At 35.0% G+C, this 24822-nt stretch overlaps 1 protein-coding gene across 1 annotated transcript in view; it reads left to right on the forward strand.

Moving 5' to 3' along the window:
- The window catches only part of GRIK2 (glutamate ionotropic receptor kainate type subunit 2), a 438669-nt gene that overhangs the window by 247424 nt on the left and 166423 nt on the right, over positions 1–24822 (forward strand). The window contains exon 11 of the mRNA XM_064508825.1: positions 4338–4544. Coding sequence (XP_064364895.1) covers positions 4338–4544 — 207 coding nt within the window. The remainder of the gene's footprint in view (positions 1–4337; positions 4545–24822) is intronic.

The raw sequence follows: 24822 nt of genomic DNA on the forward strand, positions 1-24822 counted from the left end.
AATATATAATAATATAATCTTTAAATTATATAATGCCTATATATGGAGGAAGTTATGCATGCTTTTTATAAATCTCTCCATATTATATGTAAATGCTTCAGGGAAATATATCGGAACCCACAAATCATTTTGAATAACTGATGTAAAGCTCATATGGAACACATGCACAATATTTGTTTTTGCCAGATATCCAGTGCTAATCTTCAATTTGCTTATGGAATGCCTAGATAAATGGTTGTCATACAGATTCATGTAGCATTTTAATTTCTCATTTTCAAAGAGCTAACTGGTAGGATGCTGTTAAGCAAAAATGAAATTTATTTTTTTCCCCACGTTCTTCTAGAATTTGTCTATCTGTGGATTGGTGAATGCTGGAAAAAAAGAAAACCTCTCACGATTAATCAAAGACATGAAAATCATTTACCATATTCTCTTCCTTCGCTACAGACTCCTGGTTTATATCTTGTCAGCTTCATTTGTATTTTATGACTTTTCTCTACTGGCTTTTGTGTATGTATATATATATATGTGTATATAAACATCTGTATATATGTAATTATACACATATACACATATATATGTATAAAATGGATATATGCATTTTAGAGATGGTGTCAAAAAGAGCAGCTTTCACGCAAACTCTGAAATGACTGGAATTAAAATCTCAAATTTATGGGTTAGATGTACAGTCATCATTTATTTAATTGTGTTTGTTGTTTGTTTTGTTTGATTTGACTTTCTAATGATGAAGGAACTGAATTGTTTTATGTCTTCAGTAAAAATATCAGCATTTAAACTGTTGATAAAAAGACATTTTGGAATACTTCACAACCACATAACTTGACAATGAAAAATTTGCCTGTCTCAACAGTGCTGAGTTCACTTCCTGGATGTTGAATGTTCTTTTCTCAAAAGAAACAGTTTTTCAAGATAGCTGTTTTCTTCATCTTTTTTTTTTTAGCTTCAGGAGATTGAGGTTAGCTTGTTGTTCTAGCAATGCAGTACAAATTTGTAAATAACTTACTGTGGCACTCAATTGTACTTATCATAACCAAGTTTCTCGTAATTCCTAACCTTATTCTAACCTCTCTTACTTTCTTTTGGCAAAGTTTAAGGCCATTACTACTTCTTCCCTCTACAGGATATGTAGAAAAGATCTTTTTTTCCTTTCTTTATGTGATAACCTTTTATGTGGTGAAGACTATTTCCACTTCCTCCTCAGTCTGTTCCTTGAATAAGACAACCTATATTCTTTCAGTCTTTCCTCATCCTATTTTGTAGACCTTGAATCATTCTTATGGATCTCTTCTGATCTCTCATCAGTTGATTCACCTTTTTCCTGAAGTGCAGTATCCAAAACTGGATGGAGTATAGCAACTGAAACATTAATAGTGTCAAAATTATGGAATCATAAAATAATGTTGATGGGAAAGTACCTCTAGAGGTCCAGTAGTCCAGACTTCCACTGAGAGCAGATCTAAGCAGCTTCATTGCTTAGACTGGAGTTTCTTCTGTCTCAGAAATGATTCTGCTCTCTATAAACCATAGTTTTAGATTGTTCTTTTCTCAATTAATGGTCTTATTTTTTTGAATTGCCAGCTAACCAGCTAGCTAACCTCCTGAATTTCTCCAATTTGTAATTCATTCTGAAGTATGGAGATATTCATTAATTCAGTTTGAAAGTCATCTTTTTTATAATTAGTCTTGTAGTTTCTAAAACTTATTTTGAATTATGATTGTATCCCCATTATAGAGCGAATGCACATTCAATTAGCATGCTTTCTGCTCCAACACAAAAGAATAAATGGAAATATTTAACTTTACCCTATATAGGAACATGACTTATTACAACTTTCCAAGTTGATCATGAACCTGTCTTAATGAAATAGACATTCTGGGCATTTGAATTTTCTTACTCTTTAATTTTAGGAAGAGAGGGATGACTTTGAGTATAACATGACATTATGACTTTCCACAACTTCTTCCCTTCTCCATATTTTCTTGGCTGTACATTCATACAAATGGAATAGTTTTATAATTTGTTCAAGGACAAAAAAAAAAAATCTTCTAAAAATTACATTAACTGGTCTGTAACTTCATAGCCCTCCTTCATCCATTGTCTAAAGTTTATTGGATTGGAAAGAATTTAAAGATAAGCCTTTTGCAGTCTACGTGAATGTCCCCAAACCTCCACAAATTCTTAAAGGTAAATGCTAATGGATCTGAAATTGCTCAAACCAGTTCTACAGTGAATTCATCAGCTCCAAACTTCCTGAAAATATTTTGAATCCAAGGAGTCTGTAAAGATACCTTTTCTTATTTAGTCTAAGCTCCTTCATCTGTGTTTCTTCTGTTAATTGTATGAATTATCTGATCATCATTAGCCTTTTTAGTGAAGGGAGACACAGGAAAATGATCAAACTGATCTTCTTGGCAACATCATTTGATAGTTTTTACTTCATGTTGGACAACAGATGAATTATTTCCTAGACTTTCTTTTGATACCTCCGTCTAGAATGTCGCTTTTTATCCTTAATATCCATTGCTAATTTTGTCTTTTTTGTGTTTTGGCCTTTCTTAGTTGTCCCTGCAGAGGACAACTTTCTTGTTTGTTTGATTTTCCTTCACATTCTGAGGTAGCTTTCACTTCCTTTATGCTTTCTTTTTTGAGTTTCAAATCATTGAAGAGCTCATGTTTGGGCCTTGTTGCTCCTTTTCTGTGCTTGCTATATTTTGTGCTAGGATAGCTTCTGCTTGGCCCTTAATGTGCTTTCCGTAAGGAATTCTCAATTCACCTGAACAACTGTTTTCCTTATAGATGTTTTCCGTGAGATACTTCATAACAATTATCTGAGTTTATTAACAACTGTTTTCATACATAATCTTTGTTCTGTCACTTTCTCTGCTTCTTAAGCATCATTCTGTGATCATTATTACTTAAATTACCTTCCACTTTCACATTTTCAGTGAGGTCTTCGTTCTTGTCAGTACCGCATCTAGAAGAGCTCCCCTGGAGTCGTTTACCTATTGATTGTTTGAAAACTTTCTGTTAATACATCCCAGTGTTTTTTCTGAACAATTTATTCCTTAGATTCCTCAGCAGCTCAGTTAAGATCTGGAGTGTACTTTTTATCAACAATTTTTTTTTGAATCAGGCCCTAACCTTAGTAATTTCAGTAGATATAAAAATAGATTCTCAATGTAGTCTTGATTCATTAGTTTGATCTATTTAGAAAAAAAAGTTTGTGAAAGGCAAGAGGTGAACTAATATCTTCTGAACACATTTTAAGAACAGATCTCCCTGCTCTCTTCCATGTATTTTGGGTAAAATCTGTATGCTGAAGTTCCAGTTTTGTGCGGATAAAAAAGCATGAATCATGGGACACCTCAAAATGGAGGTCAGCATCAGAAATGCTGACAAATCCATATTAAAGCTGTCAGATGCCTCTGGAATGAACTACCTTTAACCCCGCTGAATACTGATGAGGAGATTTAGGGCTGTATGCATTTTGTTAAGCTACCCTGGAGATTTTATCTTATTATTCATTGTCTTGTATCTGGTGCAGTAATTGCTTCTTGTACCATTCTTACCTTCCCTTGTCCTTATTTTTTGTTGGTATACGAAATGGAAAAGCCTCTCTAAAATGTGAGCAAAGCTTGAGCTCGGATATTTAACCTTTCAACAGAAACTGAGGATGGGTGTTGTACTACGAGTATGTAGTAGAAAGCTCTCGCTTTGTTTTGTATCTTTTTCTTAGCTTTTCATTTAAAAAAAGTTATCCTTTATTGAGAAACAAAAGTAAAAAACTTACCTTGTTCTAAGTGTTAAGTTTGTGTTAAGTACTTTCACTGATTTTTTTTCTCATTAGTTTTCTATATCTTTCTTAACAAAGCATTGAGAAAAGAATCAAGAAAAGTAAAACCTGATATTTGAAACACTTGACTGATTTAGGGATTTGAATTAAAATTATTGTTTTTTTCAGTTGCTAAGTCATACATTTTTTTCATTTTAAGAGGCTCAGAATGTCCTTCCAAATAATGCATTTGAAATTAAGAAGTAACTTGTTAAAGAGCACAATTAGAATGAGTGTTGATGTGACTGCCTTGGAGATGAGTCTACAATGTCATTTCTTTACATAAAGATGAGAAAGAGGGTCTTCGGAATATAAATAAATAGATTTAGGAGACAGATAACCAAGAAATAAAAGAATTCTTCTACTTTTCATTTTAATCTTGTGTACAGGGAAAGGAATCATGATAATAACCTACCTATGGCTTAAAAAGGAAAAAATGTAGGGGGGGGGCATTCATCTCTTGTACCTTTTTGTTTTTTGCAGGAAGAGCCATATGTGATGTTCAAGAAGTCTGACAAACCTTTGTATGGAAATGATCGATTTGAAGGTTATTGCATCGACCTCCTCAGGGAACTATCTACTATCCTTGGATTTTCCTATGAGATTAGGCTAGTGGAGGATGGAAAATATGGAGCCCAGGAAGATGCCAGCGGACAGTGGAATGGAATGGTTCGTGAACTAATTGATCATGTAAGTTAACTTTTGGAAGCTTTCTACTGTGTATTTAGCAAGATCTTGGTCAAGTCTATCTATGGAAATTATAAATTATAGTGTGATAATGCTATTTGAATAATTTTCTTTTGGGAAATGTAGTTACTAAAAAAAGTAATGCAAGCAGATCCACATCAATGTTTTTTTCAAATTTGAAAGTATGTTGTTAAACAAAGACAAATCTGCATCCCTGTTTTGTCCATTGACAATGTTTGTTTCCTGCTAGAATGGTTTAGCTCTCCCGTGCCTTTGCCTAAATCAAAATACAGAATAGGTAGTATTTGGAGTCTGTTTCTGAGAATAAATATTTTTGTGAACAGGTGTATGTCTTCGTCAATCAGTAGCAGTCAGTGCTTTTCTTCTAATAGCGCAGCTAATACTTTTACTCAGAAAAATCTGTATGTATGTTCTGTAAATCCATGAATTATTTGATATACACTAAGAAGAGCTGCGTTTTTCTCAAAACAATAACAATGAAGTCCAGGCAGTGAGACAGACATATCAATGTATACTGAGGCAGCAGAGTAGTGCAATGTGTGTCAAAACAGGTGCCATTACAATTATTTGTAATTGTACCCAATGCTCAGTCAGGCATCACTTTGTGTGCTTCAGAACATACTTCCTCATTTAGTTGTGCCAATTGAATTCCGTCTCTCAGAAACATATATAGTCTGTTTGAATGTTATGTCCTCGTCCCTTTTTGCATTTGAGTGAATTGCTCAGTAGAGACATTTAATCAAAGAACTTGAAATAAGGCAAGTACTCTGCCCATCTGTATTATTTCAAGTAGGAAGGGGAGATTATCGCTAATTCAAGTGAAACTTATTAATGGTGGCAGAAACTGCATGAAGCACTTCAAGCAAAAATATTCAGTAATCTTGTTTCAATTTGCTTTTTTTCAGCAGATGGACAGAACATGCTAATCAAAATATTCATATTTACTACAAGGGTTGTTATGTTACTGCTTTTCTAGTAAATAGTAATCTGGTATTGCTGTTGCAACAGATGTTGATTACATCCAGCTTCACGCTTTTAAGATGAATGTGTGGGCATATTATATTTATACTATCTTTAAATGTCTGTGTGTATTGTACCTAATACAAAACACACATAAATACAAACCAAAACAGATACATAGCTAGAATCTGTTTCTCCATCTATTATGTGTATAAATGCACATGCACGCATACCTCTTGGATTTGATGGTTGTTGGGTAATATCATTGGCTAGAACTAGAAGATTGGGATGGGTACTTTGGAAGTGTTTTGTAATTCTTTCAGAGCTCTGGAGAATCTCATTTAGGTGTGCTTTTGTTATTCAACTTTCTTAAACAAGCACTAGTGAGGTCTTCTGAGCTTTTCAGTAAGAAAATCTTGAAACGCATTTGAAGAATTTGCCGCGATAAAGTATGTGGAAGCAGGGCTCTTCCAGTACTTTCCTCTAGAGAACATAATGGAGCATGTATTCTTCTTTCCCCTAGATAAAATATAACTAAACTTAGATTGGTTGTTAAAATATAATTTTCCCTTTGAAATGATCTGCCCTACTGCGGAGTGAAAGTAGTTTTGATGGGATGCTTAGGCAGGGTGCATCACGGAAGATGCAATCTAATTTGTTAGCCTGGATTGTAGGGATAGTAGGGGCAGAGCCGGTAGATGTACAATTCCCTCCCTATGCTGACCCTACCAAATAAAAATCCTTCAACTTTTAACATATATTTTTTAATATCGGTTAAATGATTTAGGTGCTTAATATTTAACAAAAAATCTGAAAACAATAATTCAGAAAAAATCAGTTCTCATAACTTTTGATTGAGACTTTTACTAGCCACGGTCTCTTTCATTTTCTTAATTTTTAAAATTTTCTTTTTCATTTTTCTCTATTCTTATCTATTTTTATTTCTGAACCCATGTGAATAGATGCATATTATTTCTGTATCTCTGCTCTTTATGTGCATGAATGTTATTGATACATATTTGTTTAATATTTCACATGGCCAAATACCTTCATTTTTCACAGTCTTATTTTCCCTTAAAGTATATTTATTAAAATATTGAAAAATGCCTTTGTTTTTTACAAAGTGAATAAACTCAATTATTATATTTTTTGGAAAGGTAAAATGATTCTGTTTACATTTTCCAACCTTAATTTCTGATTAAAATAAATAGACTGCAGAACAGAATAAAGACAGAGTTATGAGAGTTGTGTAGTGCCTAAATACATCTATTTGAAAATTATTTTTAGAATTTTTTAAAATCTTATTTTATCTACTTGTTTTAGTTTTAACTGTCAGTCACTTAAGACCAGAAATGATACTATGCTGTAGTAAATATCTTTACTAGGTAATTCGGAGCATTTGCAACTCAAGAAAAAATAAAATGGACAATTTCAAATTGTCCGTTGGACAATGTGTGTATATTATAAACACAGAAAGGACAATGCCCAATTTATATGAGGATAAAAAAATACAGAACAGAATTTTGAATGTTCAGATTTCAGTGCCTAAGCTGTTAAAATCTGCATTTAGCCACTTTACATAATTACTTGGCTGAAGTGCTTGGGCTCAAAAGTGCAAGTGAAATGAAAATTATGCCATCTCAACTGTTCTCAGCAAATCATGTCAGTCCCAAACTTGAAATTCTACAGAGGCTGAAGTAGAGGAGCCTTTTTATCAGGCTATGTGTTTTCAGTCTCCTATCTTACAGTTTACTCACTTTTCTTCTTTCTTTCACTGTGTTGCAGTGTTTGCTTGTGCTTCGTGCCATCATTCTGATGCTAGTTCACAAAAAATGACTAGTTTCCTTTGGAATAAGCAATAAATACTGAAAGCGAAAAATCACTGGTAGTTCCATAATTCCTTCCCTTTGACAACTGAATGAAAATGAATGCTTCTTGATAGAAAAGACAGTGGTCTCTATAACTACAAATGAAAGAAATGTTCGCTAGGACAACAAATACAGAGGCATTTTCCCTATGAAAACCTTTAAAGTGGAAATTCTCAAATTAATTTTCTCTGGGAAAAAAAACCTAAAGCCCAGTTATCTCCATCCTTAATGGATGCATTCTTCATTGGAGAAGGGAACTATGCTTTATACTGACTTGCTGTTGTTGGCTCAATGTAAGCATTTCATTTGAAGTTGGATAGATTTGTTAAATTGGTTTTGAATTAGAGTATAAACTCGGTAGATTTCAGCTTGATCTGTGGTGCTGAAAAATTGTATGGCACTGTGTTGTATTATATGAGGAATACAGTATGAGAGTGTAAGTTATGTTCCAGTATATATAGCAGATACTGATAAATTAAAAATATATAATTTTACTTTTCTTCTATTAGCAAGTCCACTTTACAGTTTCAGAATCGCTTTGAAACATACTTATGCTTTGATAGTAAAACAGGGAAATAACTGCTATTTTATACATCCCCAGAGATATAAACAAAAGTGTAAAATCTTCTGGGTAGTAATTTGTTATTATTATATAACATTGAAAATAAGCCTTTTTTCTTGGCGCTCTGTTTGAATGATTATTTTACAACACAAAGCTTATGCATTACAAATTGATCTTAAGGCCTGCAGATCTGTCATGATTCATAAATAATTATAGAAATGTCCCAATTTTAGACTATGGCTGCTATTTATTGTATAAGAGGATTAAATGCAAACTTCTCTTCATATATCGGAAGGGTAGGATTCTCAGCTTGGAGGAAGGTGAGACTTATGCAGTTGGGCAATCGGAAAGCCCTAGTTATCTTTACACATAGCTTTGTGTTTCAGTTCAGAATCTTACGAATTCTTTTAAATCAACATCTTATAAATGAAAAAAGCTTAATTTTTTTTTTAAAATAGTGGTGGCCTCTTATTTTCTCAACAATAGGAAAGTTTTGGATGTTTATATATAACAGTTTAAAATGTTTTTGGAGATATCTTCCTTCAATAACTTCCAATTTTTCCTATTTTGTTTTCTAATTTAAGCTGTGCTCCTGAAGGACTAGGGCCAAGCTTTTTGTATTACTATATAGAAGAGAATAAAAGCTTTGAATAAGCAATTATATAGATTTTTTTGTTGCTTGCTTTTTAAACGAAGACAAATCTGTATACATAAAGGAATTCAAGTTCATTTTTCTTTTTCTATTCTTCCCCTTCTCAAATGCAGTTTGGTCACTCTCTTTGCAGTGTACTTTGGTTCTTTCTTACAGCAAGACCCTACCTCATGAAGCCTCATTAGGAAAGGCTAAGAACCTTTTCTTGCCTCCTCTTCTTAAGGATAGATACAGTCTTCTGCCCTGTAATTTCCATGCGAAAAGTGTAGAAATTGAGATTTTCAATACACTGCAGGACAGTTTAGCCATGGTACTTTCATTTTTAAGTATCTCAGAAAATCTGACAGTAATAAAGAGCTAGAAAGTCTTTAGGAGAAAGACAAATGCAACATTCTGTCTTTTGCACCAACATTGTATCTGCTAGACAATAAATCCTGATGTATTTTAGTCTGTTGTTTCTTTTTAAAGCATTGTATCTCCTGTGCAGTTAACTCATTGTACTGGTGCAAACACTGCTCTAATGGGGGCACTTCCAAAGATATGTATAGCATTTAACTCCTACTGATTTTCCAGCTGATTCTCCTAAATTAATATGTTGACACTTACTCATATCCTACTACTTACTGAACATTATTGGTCCATTGTCAGAATATTTCTCTGTAGAGGATCACTGGATTTTAATATCTTCATTTCATGATTTATTTTTTTGTAAAATGGAATGTTATACCTCCTTCTTTCTGGGATTCTCAATATGACTTTTCTTAGGTTTTTTTGCAGTAGTCCCTAGATATTTACTAAGGGCTGCTGTACTGCTTCAAAAAATAAGGATATTTCACAAGATAGGGTAGTTAGTAAAGCAGAGGTAGAATATCAGCAGTGACTTACGAAATGTTTTACATTACTTAACTGAATTTGGAAAATTCAGGACTGTGACACAATGAATTACCTCTCTTCCTTTGTGGCTGATATTCGCAACTGTGAATTGTCATTCGTTTGATGTTTCTATAAAAATATTATCGTTATCATCGTCTATATAGATGCACCAACTGTGTAAGCATTAGGGAAAAAAATGCTCTGAAAATTGAGACGAACAGAGCTTCAGAAATAGAAGGTTCCCCAGCATGCCTTTATGTCTTGCAAGTTTTGAGTGCACTGTTGATGAGAAGAAAATTAAACTGGTGCTGATGGAAAAAAAAAAAAGTGCTAGTATAGAGCTAGTATTGTATGGTCTTAGGATTTGCAACCGGGATTTCAAACTACTTAGGCCTTAAACTTAGAGCATTCTCCTGTATCTCTTTTTTTTGAATATTTGTTCCAATCACATCAACAGGCAAATTGATAAAATTATCAATTTATATCCAGAAATGGGGATTTCTACTCCTTTAATATATTTTACAAGCAGGCAAAGGGAGACAAACTAGTCATTCATAGTATGGATTAAAAATGTGGTCACATAATGATATATTAAAAAATACAAATAGATGGGAACATACTGTAATGCAGAAGTGATTCTTAACTGCCATCTCTGCAAAAACCTACTTCTTTTTCCTAAGCTGTCTTTCTCCGTCTAAATCTTCATCTTAGACTACTCTTAACATTCTTGGCCATCTTACTGTCAAATTCAGCTGAACACGGCTAAAACTTAGCTCATTAGCTTGTCTTTTCTCCATCATTCATGTCATTGTTGACCATACCGGCATTCTATTACAAGGTCAGGACTGTAATGGAGTCATTTGAGATGTCTTCCTCTTTATTTTTCATTCCATACAGTTTGCATCCGCATCTTAGCACGTCTTCTATAAATCTTGAAAAACCAATCTTCTTTCTTCCTTTCTCGCCCATACGGTAGAATAGCTGTCAGGCAGAACTTCTCTATTCTATGTTTCTTTGGAGCAGCTACCTTGTTTCTGGCTTATAAGAAACACAAAACAGAGTTTTGTATCTTGGAGTAATGATTTGATTGTGATATCTGCACTATGAACCCATTTTATGAGCTGCACATTCCTCAATGTTTTGATCTAACATTTTATATGCATGCCTTCAAGATCTTGTGTAGCTCTGTCACATTTTGCTCAGCAGCTTTTTCTCCTGTTGTGCTATGTCACTGCTGTTTTATGTCCTTTATTTCCATATCACCTATTTGCAATTGAATCATGAGGCCCTTTTTGTAACTCTTTGGGATTTTATTTTTCTTTTCTGTAGTTTCTTCAGAAACTGTTAACAAAAACTGTTCACATTTCAGCAGAAAATCTGACACTGAAATGAATCTTAAAAATGTAAATTTTTTTGGTTTTCTTCTTAAAAAAGAAATTTAAAAAGACACTTTATTGACTAAACATTGTTTTTATCAAAAGCAATTTCTCATTAGAAAATTTTGTCAGCTGTTTTGCCACCAATTTGTGCTAAGTGAACTGCTCCATTTTGTGGCAACTGAAATTTGCTGTTTTGGTACTCTACAGAGGAAGGGAAACAAAATCTGTTCCATATTTTCATTAAAAGAAATTAGAATGAAATTAGAATTACAGGATCAGATGCTGAGTTTAACAGTCATCTTGGAATCTGGGTAGTCTTCCTTTTGAAGAATTGGTAAGGACTTGCTATTGTTGTCATGGAAAGTTTTGGCTTTAATAAAACAAAAGAGTTCTAGGACACAAAAAAGCTTTTGATCAGCTACCTCCTTCCCCTCCTACTATGGCATGTCAGCTGTGAGATATCGAGCAATCATATATATTTTTACATTTTTCTGTACTTGATTAAACAAGTAAAAGTGTTTTATTAAAAAAGATTACCAAATTGATTTTGATCTTCTTCCTTCTTTCTTAGTTCTCCATAGTTGCAGTATTATTTTTAAGATCCTTAGAACTGTCCACACTATATTAAAAAATAAAAATCATGTCAAGCACTGCAAAGTATTTTTGAGTCTATTGTTAAAACTTTCCTTGCATGAAATAAAAATAAAGAACAGCGGAAAATGTATTTCTACCAGCACTTGCAAAGTGAGCATGTCTTTTCTGAAAGTCCAGTATACATTTACTTGTGTAAAATAATATTCACAGAAACTCAGAGCACTACTTAATTTGTTCAGTTTGCTGTTTTTCACAAAGATACTTATTTGCTTTCTTAGAAAGAGGAACTAGATGCATGCAATTTTACTGCAGAGTTTTATTTGGCAACAGTTTAAAATTTGTTTTTTAAGGTTTAGCTTTAAAAAATGATATTCCTTCATTCCCGAGATAGTAAAGTTCTCCTTATAAAGAATATAAGTTGTTGAGTTTTCAGATAGTTCTTGCCTTTAAAGGACTTTTCTTTCTTTAAATACCTTTACTATAGAAAACTTGCAACAATGTCAAACAATGCACAATGCAACATGTCAAACAGTTTAAATAAAGGATGTTACTTGTTTTTCACATCAATTGCATAATAAAATTTTGCAATTATTCATCAATATTAAGCAAAAAAAAAATCCTATATTCTTCTAAAAGAAGCTCTGTTGAGCAGTTAGGAAAACACTTGTTTCCTATAAATAATAGTATCTTCCTATACATTCTAAAGCCCTAGTAATCCTACATTTTGGCAGCTTTACAAAATACTGAGTTATTTGTTCAGAGGAGTGGTATCTTTGACTCATGTCCATTAATATATTATTAAAATAAATACATTTTTAACTATCTTCTATTCATATCAAATTATTTATTTAGAAAACCAATTTCATGGCAGTCTTGTTAATTTTGATCTGTGATCAGCATGGAATTAGAGTAAGCAATGAGGTAGTTTCATGAAACCAGAGCGGCTTATGTGCAATAGATGTGAAGGGTAATTTTTGACAAGATCTACCTGTGCTCTCAGTGTTACTGCATAAACAGGGTCTTGGTGATAATTGCAGATGCTTCTTGGAAAGAAAAGAGTATTTTGAAATGAAATCCTTTCTTTCAGATACATTTTTAGCACCAACTTGACATCTTTATCTGGCCCCATAACATCAGTTTAATCTCAAGATCTCAAGTACAGCTCCACTGGTTTAAATTTTGTACCTCAGAGGGAGAGATGAGCTGGGAGAGATAAGGTTCAGGATTAAGATGCCTGAATTGAGGTTTCTGTAAGGTGTCCATTGAAGCACTAGCTATGTAAGCTTCTGTTGTAGCCAGTTGAGAGCTAGTGAAAACAGCCATACCAAAGCCCAGAGGGGAATTTAGCCTATCCTAGCCTAGGAGTAATTCAGGTTAGTTGCTCCATGACGTTGAACACATCTGCATAAGGTAGCAGATGTGGCACAGGGAACTGGAGGACAAGTCGACTGTCCAAGAAATCTCTTACAGCAGTTGATACACATTCAGGAACCCAAAACACTTTTTTTAGTGCTTGGTCTGCTGAATTGCTCATCTGTACTGATTAGATCTCCACTGGCTAAAATGGGAGCTTAAACCACCATGGGTGAAGCCAGTTAGTTACCCACACATAAGTGTCTGGGGCCACTTGAGCTTTCCTGAGCCGTCCAAGACACCCACATAGTGCTGGCAGATAGAAGACCTACATGAGACCCTGACATTTATGGAACAGCAACTGGATGCCAGGGGAGCTTTAGGGTATCTCACAAGCTCTAGTCCAGTTCAAAAATGTGGCTAGAACAAGTGACCCTGCCTTTGGTGGTAGCTCACACTTAGGTCTTGCTTGAAGTAATTGCGAGGCTATAATCTATCTTTACAAAATCACATTTGTATTACACTTGCTACAGTATTTGTTCAGTGTTTATCTGATTTTTCATTTACTGTTAGTCAATGTGAATAGGTAAAATATACTAGGTAGCGTTTGCTGAATGCTGGTCCTTGTTAATGCAAGTGGACATAGCTGTTTCCTCACTGAATGATGGTATTCCTAATTATTTCTTTTAATTATCCCAATCACCTATCATATTTTTCACAGCTCCTAATAGAAACAAGGACTATTATGGGAAACTATAGCATGAAATCAGCCACCTGAGAACTTTTATCCGTTAAAAAAGTACTGATTTTGCTAACAATGCCTGCATAACAATTTTTTTTTAAATTTTTATGTGTGTTCTTAATTTTTCTATACCTTTAAATAGATCATTTAAGCTGTCTGGATAGAACTCTGTCTTTCATCTGGTTGAGGAGTAGCCACATCTGTTCATAATAAAAATGAAAAACAGTACCCAACTGACATAAACCTGCTTCAGTTTCACATTCCAAAACAAGGGTAATGCCTAAATATTTTTTTGAAAATACCTGCCTGTTGTTGATGATTTACATGATACATAATATTACTCATTGAAAGAATTATATTCACAACATTACATCGCAGATAGATAAAAAAATGATTTTTCATTTCTTATTAGAAGGAATGCTCAGGCTAAGCAAAATATGTAAAGAACAAGAGACAGGATATGAGTAATGCTTAAGGTTACAAAAAGGAACTACTTAGATCTTTAATGAATAATGGGAAGGACTGAGTAAACATGAATTTAGAGGTTAATGTAAGAGGCTTATAAGCTCGGCATGTGAATTTTTGGAAGGAAGACTGGAAGAGTTCAGGACTCCAAAAGATGTGATTCAAGATCTAGAAATAAGGCTAAAGAAGACTTGTTTTGAAAACTGAAATTTTAGTAGAAAAAACATGTAAAAAACCAAAATTCTAGGAAAATATTTTAATGCTATGTCTTCCAATGCACTGAGGAAAATCTCTACTCAGAATACAAGCTATAACAACATTCTAAGCATGCACAAACCACTCTGAGTTTTAGCTTTAATGCTTCTAAATGACATTGAGAGAAAGATAGATGTTCAGCTCAGCTGAAGCTATAACATTTTATCTATCTTTGAATGTTTTTCACCAGCAGCATAAATAAATCTACCTTGATTTTGGAGTTCTCAAGTTGTCTTTGCCCATTACAGATTTCATTACAAAATATGCTGTTCAACTATAAATCTTTAAAACATTTTATAATAATTAGTACTGTCTTTGTATGAATTTAAGGGTGGTTTACATGGGATATGGTGAGCAGTTCTGCATTAGAAAAGTTGAACTTAAATTACCACTTAATATATAATATCTAGCACTTCCAGAGGCACCAAAAATGTTTGCAAAATTCAGGCTACATTTTTTTGAAAAACTGCATCAAACTTGATTAAGTTTTTTCTCAACCATGGACTTAGACTAGCATAAAGCTGCAGCTGAATCTCAGATTTTGCATGATGAACATTTTAAGCACTCAGGAGTTTTGCCATATTTAGCATAGAGGTGAGCTCTGATACCCTTGGGAGATGATGTTTCGAAGGGTAATGTTCCAGAAGCCACATAGTATTTTGGTAAGTCTGCAGTTGCAGTGAATTTGTTGCTGGAACCAGCAGCTCTGGTTGATGTAGATGGTAAGCTACTGATTGGTAGTTTACTGATGGTAAGTGTGCTGATTTATAATACTGTTCTAATGTTATTTTCTAGGTTCCTTGACATTTTTTTGTTCTATTGTTTAACTACCCTGCTTTTAAAAAGCAATGACACAATTCCCTTTACTCAAGAGCCTCTGCATATGTTGAAAATGTTACTTTTTGCATTTCGGTTTTCTTATTCTTATATACTTGTGTTTCCAACTGTCTTCTATTTTGTTTATCTCTTGTCTCTTTCCTGATTTATCTGTTTAGCCATTTGAGGACCATCTGTTCAGCCTGCATTTTTATTTCTTGGTATCCATTTATTTACCTTGCAGATTAAGCATTACTCTTCTATGCTAAATAATTCTTCTTCACTTAAAGTAATTTCCAGTAGTCATTATCAGTTATATTTGTTTCAGTTATATTTGTTGGCAGCTTTCCAGAAATATCTGCTTTTTAATCAGAGCTACTAATCCATATTATTTAATATTTAAAAATAGTATTCCCACTTCTTCAAGTTCTGATAGTTACTCTGTCTCAATCAGATATCCATAATTCTTTAACTCTTCAGTGCCTATGCCACATTTTTCATGTGAATGTATACTGTTTTAAATATTCATATTATCCTCCAGTTATTAATGTTGGCATGCTTTATTTTTCTCATTAATGTAACCTGTGTGAGATCTGTATCAGGGTTCTACAGGTTAATTTATTATGATAATCTGTAATATGCCAGAAAATATCAGTGGTGCTTTTTGTGCTTTTCAGTCTAATTGCTAATTCATTAATCCACAGTTTCAAGTGCTCTGACCTTTTATTTCCAGAGTCATTTGTCCCAAGTTGAATGAGCACAGCACGTATCTCCCTGACAAGCAACTAACCTTGTCTCTTCTGTTGCTTGAGCCTCTATTTTTCACTTCAGGCAAAGTAAATAGTCTTATATACCCTCTCTGCAAATGCTTTTCTTGCATGTAGCAATGTTAGTCACTCAAATATCTGATGATCTGCACTCAGAGATATGAAGGGCTGTCAATCTATTTGATATTTCTTGGGATTAAGCGTAAATGAATCTTGCCTTCCTGTTCATCTAACTGTAGTACATCTAATTGCTGTTCTTTACAGGTGGGGGATTATGGTTTTCTACTTTTAATTTCCACCATTTTAATCTCCACTATTAAACCTTTTATTTCAAAATTCTTTTTCTATTGCTATCTAAAAATAACCTTTTCATTGCTCTTTCTCTCTTTTTCTTTTTACAAGTCTGATCAAATCCTAGTGAACTGCCAAAGAATAAAACTTACTTTCTCAGAAAATAAAAATCCATACTCTGTCTTTGGGCATGCTGCTAGATAAATCATGAATTTATTTAAGGTATGGATAAAATTCAGGCAATAGGCTCAATGACTTTAGTGGGGCCAGGATCCCTCATGATCAATAATATGTTTTGCTATGCAAACTGTTACTTTGTCATTTTTATCCCTTGTCTTGTCCATTTTCCTGCCTGCCCACATTCATGAAAAGAATTTTCCCCACTTGCTTTTCATTGTTTTTCATTGTTTTTATGGCCAGTCTTGTGTTGGTCGTAAGTTTTTGGAATAAATGGGGAATCATTTCAAATGTTCTTAGAGAAGTTACTGGCAAGAGTGTTATCGCTGGGCTGAATCAAGTGTGGATTAGAGATTAAATAATTTAGAGGCCAGGTGAAAGAAATAGTACATAGACATTAACATAGAACATGTCTTAAGTCTAACCAATATAATCCTCATGTATAATTGTTATTAGATATTTGGACAAGCCTGGCAAATGCAGTAGGGTTTTTTAAATGATTAAATTTCAGTGATGGATAAAAATTATAGAATGAATAATTGGAATTCATTTCCACTGCATTGATAATGAAGCGAATTACAGCCAACGAGGGCAATGACATGAAGTTTTTCTCATGAGACTCTGAAAGATAACAGTTTAGCTCAGGTATCATCTATATTTACAGCCGTGGTTAGGAATTGGTTGGATCTAGGACTAGCACAGTATTCACAAGATCGTTACACTTTTCATACCCTCAGACCCTCACACAACTGTCTGGTCTTTAAAATCATTATTATTGCTATTATGATAGTGAAGAAAGGTAGCTAATAACATGGGGATTATTGCTTACATGTATATATCTACTGAAGTGAAATATATGTGAAAATTACAACTGTCTAAGAGCAGAATTAATTTCCATTGGGATCTAGCTCTTTTATTAGGTAAACTTACATGTCTACATTTTAATTCTGTCTCTTCTGGTTCAGAAAAGGGTGGTCATTGGGGTTGGCCCCATTTATCAAAATTAAATTACCAGGAGAAAATAGATGAAACCACTTCTCTGTTCAACTATGTACTTTTCCTCCAAAGAGGTGATTTGCAATTCTGTATTTTATGTCAAATCTTCAGTAAGTTATTTTTAGAGCTTATCATGCACCTGTTCATTCAGTCTGTTTCTACAGTATCTATACTTCAATGTACAGTACTTGATCACTGCAGAGATGAAAATAAAGATTAGCTGTAGTGGGAAAGTTGATAGGTACCACTTTGTCCAATCTTTCCTTACCCCTCCTCTCTGCCTTCTCACATCTTATTTTAACCTCATTCCTTGCATTCGATTACAGGCTTGGGAGATCAGGAATTCTTAATTTCTACTCATAACTTTGAACCTGGCACATTCCATGTTCTTAAGAAAAGTTGCTACTTAAACTCTGCTTTGGTTTTCTTCATTTGGAAATAGAAAGAAAAAGATTTTGAAAGTCTTACAGGGAACTTATGTAAGTTAACTAGGTATATCCATGAAGCACAACAAACAAAACAAGACGAATTCTTAATATTGCTGACACTGTTCAAAAGATGTGCTGTGACTTATGATTTGCCCATCTCCAAGGAATTTCAAAACACCTGAAAGTCAATGTTTCAGGGAGGGTAGGGAGGACAGATTGTGGAACCCTGGAGTATTGTCAGCTCTCAGTAAGCTGGTAAAAGAGTTTCAGAATGTGCTGGCAGGAGTTGTGCACCTGGGAATGATGCCCAAAACACAGTGTCACCCATATTATTGGGGGAAGTGGGAGGTGTTACTGTGTTTTGTTATTCTGGTAGCATCAAAGATAATTTAGTTGTATAAGAAAATTATACAAAAAGTCAAACATTCATCTTTAAAAAAAGAATAGAAACTGCCTGTTCAACTTCAGTTAAATCACAAATACACCAAATGAAACTAAAATTTCTTTGTATGTGTATGTCAGGGAGAAGATCATACTAGAGTGCATCATAATGGCTTAAAACCAGTTTGCACAGCAAGTTTCTATTCTGCTGTTTCCTGATCTCTGAGGGCCTGATTTGCAGTCTATATTCAGTCCTGTGATTTCCATATCTAATGATTCTCATGATAGCACAGGATGTGGATATGTATATTACTTACTTTTATATATACTTAAGCTTCATATTTGTTTTAGCATCATGGAAAGGGATGGGAAAGGGTTGTATTTTTCATAAACTTAAAATACTGCACTGAAAAGTACATAGATTTTTTGTATGCAGCCACTGATGTGTAGAATTCCAGTGCTTTATAGGAAAGGGAGATGTCGGTCTCATTTTACCAATGGAGAAAAATGATCAAAGATGAGATGAGTATTCGATTTGCCAAAAGAACACTTAGTAGACCATGGACTCATTTGCCAGCAGAATGCTGGCAATACAATGAATATATATTCTTCTACTTGATGGACAAAGAATGCTCTACGCTGTTTATTTAGACAAGTTTGGACTATTAGATGGCAGCCACTGCACTTCAGTCAGCTTCCCATCAACACTTTGCTTTTCTGGGTCTGCTTTTCCATTTTTAAGTTCTTTTAAGTTTCAGGCTTTCTTGGTTGTTCTCTCCAGATCTTTTCAAAGTTTGTATCTTTGTATTCTTCTTCTGCTCCTCAAAACATGAGGAACTCTGTGTATATATCATCTGAACTCAATTTGCTGTAGTTGAACAAAAAAGTTAACACAAAATATTCTGGTCCATTCATTGCAACATTATGTCATTATCCAACGGTAACATTAAATCTCTTCTCTTATTACAGGTCGTTTTCCCTGCAGATACAGGTTTCCTTAAAATGATAGAACCTCTGCTCTGAGTGGAGACTGCAGCTCTCTAGAGCAATTACATTGAAATAATTTTTCAATGTTTTTAGCCTTTCATATCAAAATTCAGAGACAGGCTTTGGCCCTTCAATGCAAATGAAGAATTAATTTGGTTTTCTGTTGTCTTGTGGGCTGAGTTGCTAAAATAATCAATGTTTTTACTATAGCAAAGGATTACTAGCTACAATCAGTAGATACTGTAGAAATAAGGGTTCAGGATTTTTTCCCTTTAAGAAATATTCTGTTTTTTAGTGTGTATGGATAATATGAGAAATTGTATACAGAGATGATCTAATTTTGATCAAGAGACTTTTGTGATTTTAGCAATGCTATAGGTGTAACACATTTGTTTGTTAGTTATTTTAGAGTAATACCATATCCACAATGCAGCATATGTCAAAGTTACTTTTTAAAATAAAATCCGTGTACTTTGGACATAGGTTGCTCAAATTACTGCTTTTTGATACATTTCATAATCATAATATCTTTCTTCTCAAATGATTCTGAATATTTTATTAGTAAGAGTGTAATGGCATGTAAGGATACAGAAGCTATAAAAAATACCATCATATCAATAGACTGTTCAATTAAATCTGTGGGCAAATATAAGTATATAATTTTCAGTGTGCTGTAATTTGATCAGGAATGCTATGATACCCTTATTCATTCATTCAGATTATCAAATCAGTTCCAAATTTGATTTTATCTAATTCAAAAAATACATTTGCATTCATATAAACTGATACTGGAGTTAGGACACAACTACTACAGAATCAAGGCAAAGGAACTGTCCTAACTTCCACTTTGTACAGTACCATAGTTCTGATTGACTATCTTTCACAAAATTACTGACCTTGCTCCTCTGTGTTATTGATAAGACTGTGCCTGATGAAACAATTTTAAATAATATGAAACACTTCGAGGCCAACAATTTGTCATTGCTATAAATTATGATTTGAAAATGGGCCTATCAGCCCTCGAAAGAACTATTGAAATACTATAGCATTTGGTAATTCCAAAATTTAAAACTACTGTATGATCTACTGTTGTATTATTCTTAAAGAATAATAATAAAGAAAAGGCAGATTAGTTATGAAAAGCCATAATAGAGGCTTTTCATAGCTGAGTGTCATTGCTGTTCTCTACACTAACCCTGTTAGCTACTGTTAGAAATCTGCATAAAGGTCACAGGTTTGCTGACACAACAGTAGCAACTCAAGTTAAATTCAGCTTAATTTCACTCAAACTATAATATGACTCCTTCTATATGGGAAACTACATTTTATTGAGTTTATCATTAAAGGTTATAACTTAGTCTCTGAATGGAGCCATGTCACAAAGGGTTTTCTAGAACAGGAAGCGATGTGGTGTAAGACTTACACTGGTGTTTTTGCCTATTATTATAACCTTAAGCATAGATTCCAGAGGGAGTGCAATTTCAGACATCACTGAAGTTTGCCTAAAACATGAGACTAGAACCAGCACCAGCAAAGACTGCAGTTGTACCCACATTGCACCCACCAGGCTCTGTGGGAATGACAAATAACACATTTCTATTCCAGGATTAATGGTCCTATATCTAAATTCATTCTTGTTACCTCTGTAAATCAGTATTATAAAAATAAAGGAAATAAGATAGGTGCCATATTTTGATAGTTTATTTTTTGGATTATGGAATATTTGAGCAATTTCTGGTCTTCTTGTCCTATATTTAAATTTATTTTATCTGTTTATTTGATTGCTTCATGTAAAAGGAAAACAATATTACATATCAGAAATTTTTAGGAGACAGTGTGTTAAACCTTTTTCACTGGTTGCAGCCTGTTTTTCTCTGTCTGCATCCAGAATAGAAATAAAGTGACAGTTTTGTGACAGAGATCTCTGTGGAGAGTTGGAAGGAGAAATTACTTACAGTATAAAATCCCGAAATTGTTGAGATCACCTGGAGTTCATCTAGTCCAACCAACCCTGCTCAAAGGATCCGAGGATGGAGACTCCACAACCTTTCTGGGCAACCTGTGCCAGTGCTTAATCACCCTCACAGTAAAAAAGTTTTTTCTTAAGTTTAAACAGAATTTCCTCTATCTCAATTTGTGTCCATTGTCTCTTGTCCTTTTCACTGGATACCATGAAGAAGAATCTGGCTCCATCTTCTTCATTCCTCCCCATTAGGTATTTATACACATTGATAAGATCCCCCCAAGCGTTCTTCAGATTGAACAGTCCCAGCTCTCTCAGCCTCTCCTTGTGTGTCAGATGCTCCAGTCCCTTTGTCATCTTTGTGGCCCTTTGCTGGACTTGCTCCATTATGTCCTTGTCTATCTTGTACTGGGGAGCCCAGACCTGGACCCAGCACTCCAAATGTGGCCTCACCAGTACTTAGTAGAGGGGAAGGATCTCCTTGCTTGACCTGCTGGCAACAATCTGCTTAATGCAGCCCAAGAAGCTGTTTGTCATCTTTTTGCAAGGGCACATTGCTGGCTCATGTTCAGTTTGCACACCAGGATCTCCAGGTACTTCTCTGCCAAGCTGCTTTTCCAGCTGGCTGTCCCCCAGCCTGTACTGGTGCATGGGGCTGTTCCTCACCAGATGCAGGACTCAGCACCTCCCTTCATGGAACTTTAGAGATTGCTGTCCGCCCAATTCTCCAGCCTGCTGAGGTCTCTCTGAATGTCAGCACAACCATCTGGTGCTTCAACCTATCCTCCCACTTTTGTATCATCTGCAGACTTGTGGGGGATTCACTCTTTCTCATCATCCAGGTCATTAACGAAGATGTTAAACAGTATTGGCCTTAGTGTCATCCCCGGGGGTAGACCACTAGTGACTGGTCCCCAGGTGAACTTCATGCTGCTGATCACAACACTTTGAGCCTGGTAGTTCAGTCAGTTTTCAGTCTGACTTTTAGAGTGACTTTCAGGGTGATTTGCTCCATCACTTTCCCAGTGATCGAAGTGAGGCTGACTAGCCTCATTGTTGTCCTTCTTGATCATAGGAGTGACATTTGCTGTCTTTCTGAGTCCTCAGGAACCTCCCTGTACATGATGCCATGTACTTTCAAAGATAATCGAGAGGGGTCTCATGGTGACATCAGCCAGCTCCCTCAGCACTCATGGGTGCATCCCATCAGGTCGCATGGACTTGTGCATGTCCAGTTTGTTTAAGTTTCATAATCCAATCCTCCTCCACTTAGGGTAAGTTTTCCTTGGTCTGGATTTTCCCACTGGTCTCAGGGACTTGGGATTCCTAAAAGCAAATCTTACCAGTGAAGACTGGGTGAAGACAGCACTGAGTACTGGACTTTTCCATGTCCCAGGTCCCCTGCTCCATTCAGAAGCAGGCCCACATTTTTCTTAGCCTTCCTTTTGCTGCTGATGTATCTGTAGAAATTCCTTCTTGTTGCTCTTCATATTCCTCACTAGCTTTGACTGCAGGTATGCTTTTGCTTTCCTAACCCCATCCATGTGCACTTGGACAGTGTCTGTGTTTTCCTCCTAGGTCGTCTGTTCCTGCTTCCACCTCTTGTATGCTTCATTTGTATGTCTGAGTTTTATTAGGAGTGCCTTGTTCATCCATGCAGGCCTCCTGCCACCTTCACTTAGCTGCCTGCTCATGGTGATAGAGTGTTTCTGAGTTTGGAGAAGGTGATCCTTGAAAATCAACCAGCTCTCCTGGACCCCTCTTTTGCTCATGAACATCTTTTCTGGGATTCTTCCAAGCAGGTCTATGAAGAGGCCAAAGTCTTCTCTCCTGAAGTCCAGGGTTGGGATCCTGCTGTTTGCCTTGCTCCCTCTCCTCAAGCTTGTGAACTCCACCATTTTGTTGTCACTGCTGTGTTGTCCCTCCAGCAGATACTGGGGTGGTTAAAATCCCCTTTTAGAACCAGGGCCTGTAATGTTCCTTCAGTTGTCTGAAGAACTTACTCACACTAACGTGTGGCCTGAAATCCCCTCCATTTAACATCTGAAGTTCAGCTGAACTGTTGTGGATTATAGTGTAAAAATGAGTGTAAAATCTATTTTGAAAAATAAACGTAACTGACCTGTAGTTTTCTGTGAACTACTACTCCCTCTTTGAAATATATAAAGAAACATGCTCAAGTGAAAAGGAATGATTGAGGTTTGAAATGTAATTGGTTGAAAAATACACATTTATATGAAGCTGCAGCATATCCTTCATAGTCTTATAGTGGTAAGAGGTATACCTATTCATTGATACAAAACTATACGCATAGATACATGCGCATACACAAAACAGTCCAGAATAAAAGTTCATTTTTCTCACTGTCCTGTCTTCATTCTTAGCCAACAGCAAATGTCAAGAATCTGAAATAAAACTGAACAAGAATATCAGTGATACATATCCAGTTCACAGTGAGTTGTGGCTAAGCTCTTCCTGAACTGCAAAAGGATTTTTTTTTTTGTATAAAATAGTCTTTGGTGAATCTTTCTTCCATTAATTTGTTCAGTTACTTGAAAAAATATAAAGTTTTGGCATTCACAGCTGAAGTAAGGAGTTTTACAGCTTCATTACACTTAGTGTGAAGAATCGTCATCTTGGTTTTTGTTCTGAGCCTGCTACCTGCCAGTTTCATTTACTGTTTTCTCCTCCTTTATGTGCAAGTGACAATGAGCATCTCTTTCTTTAATATCTGTGGTCTTCCTTCAGTTCTTCACAGCTGGCCTCTACTATGAATAACTGAGTGTCACCCACAGATACTGTTACTTAACTCTTTATCCACTTCCCAGACCATTTATTAATACACTAAAACTGCTGGATCCAGCTCAACTAACTAGAGCCATATATATATGTATATATGAGTAAATAAATTGGAACAGAGCTTATTCTCTGACTTTGAGGGCAAGTAGAATGACACAGTGTCTGTCTGTTCTGCTACACTATCTCCCTTCCATCTCTTCCCCCAAATGAGGTGGCTGTGTTCATGCTGCGTATTGGTTACACCTGTCTTGCACCTAAAGAGACAAACTGTAAAAATGTGTTCAGGGGCATACAATCATATAAACTGTCGGCACTCTCCCTCAAATGTATTTGGTCCATGCCAGTTGGCACTCTTCTAGATAGTGCGATAGGATCTTGTCTGCATCTTTAGAAGTTCAGCAGACAATGGGAAGCAAACAGGGCAGGCAATAGGAAATGGTTAGCTGACACTATAGCCAATACCTACAGATTTATCATCTTTTCCTTATTTAGATGTTTATTGCTTTTTTCAGCGAACTCCATTCTGGATTCTCTTTATCCTCCTGTCTCAAAAAAAAAAAAAAAAAAAAAAAAAAAAAAAAAAAAAGAAGAAAGAAAAAGAAAAAAGATGCTTAGCTAGTACATCATATTTATCTGTTTATCTTTTTTACTTAATATCAAATACGAGTGCATTATTTCAAAGCTCTTACAGCCTCTCCTTATCTTCTGTTCCATTGAAGATCACGGTCTTCCTGTAATTGTTTTGGACTGAAAATTTCTATGACTGAACTGCTGGGATTTCAAAAAGCTTTGTTCCATGTTAGTCTTCCCTCTTTGGAGGAACTCTCCCTGTAAATAATCTCCAAAAGATCTTTCTAGACTTTTTCCTATCCTTTCCCCAAATTCTTTTAGCAGTTATAAAAATTGGACATAAATATAGCTACATCTGCCTGTCATGCTAATCAGTGCTTTT

The sequence above is a fragment of the Dromaius novaehollandiae genome, chromosome 3, assembly GCF_036370855.1.
Source record: "Dromaius novaehollandiae isolate bDroNov1 chromosome 3, bDroNov1.hap1, whole genome shotgun sequence".
Taxonomy (NCBI): domain Eukaryota; kingdom Metazoa; phylum Chordata; class Aves; order Casuariiformes; family Dromaiidae; genus Dromaius; species Dromaius novaehollandiae.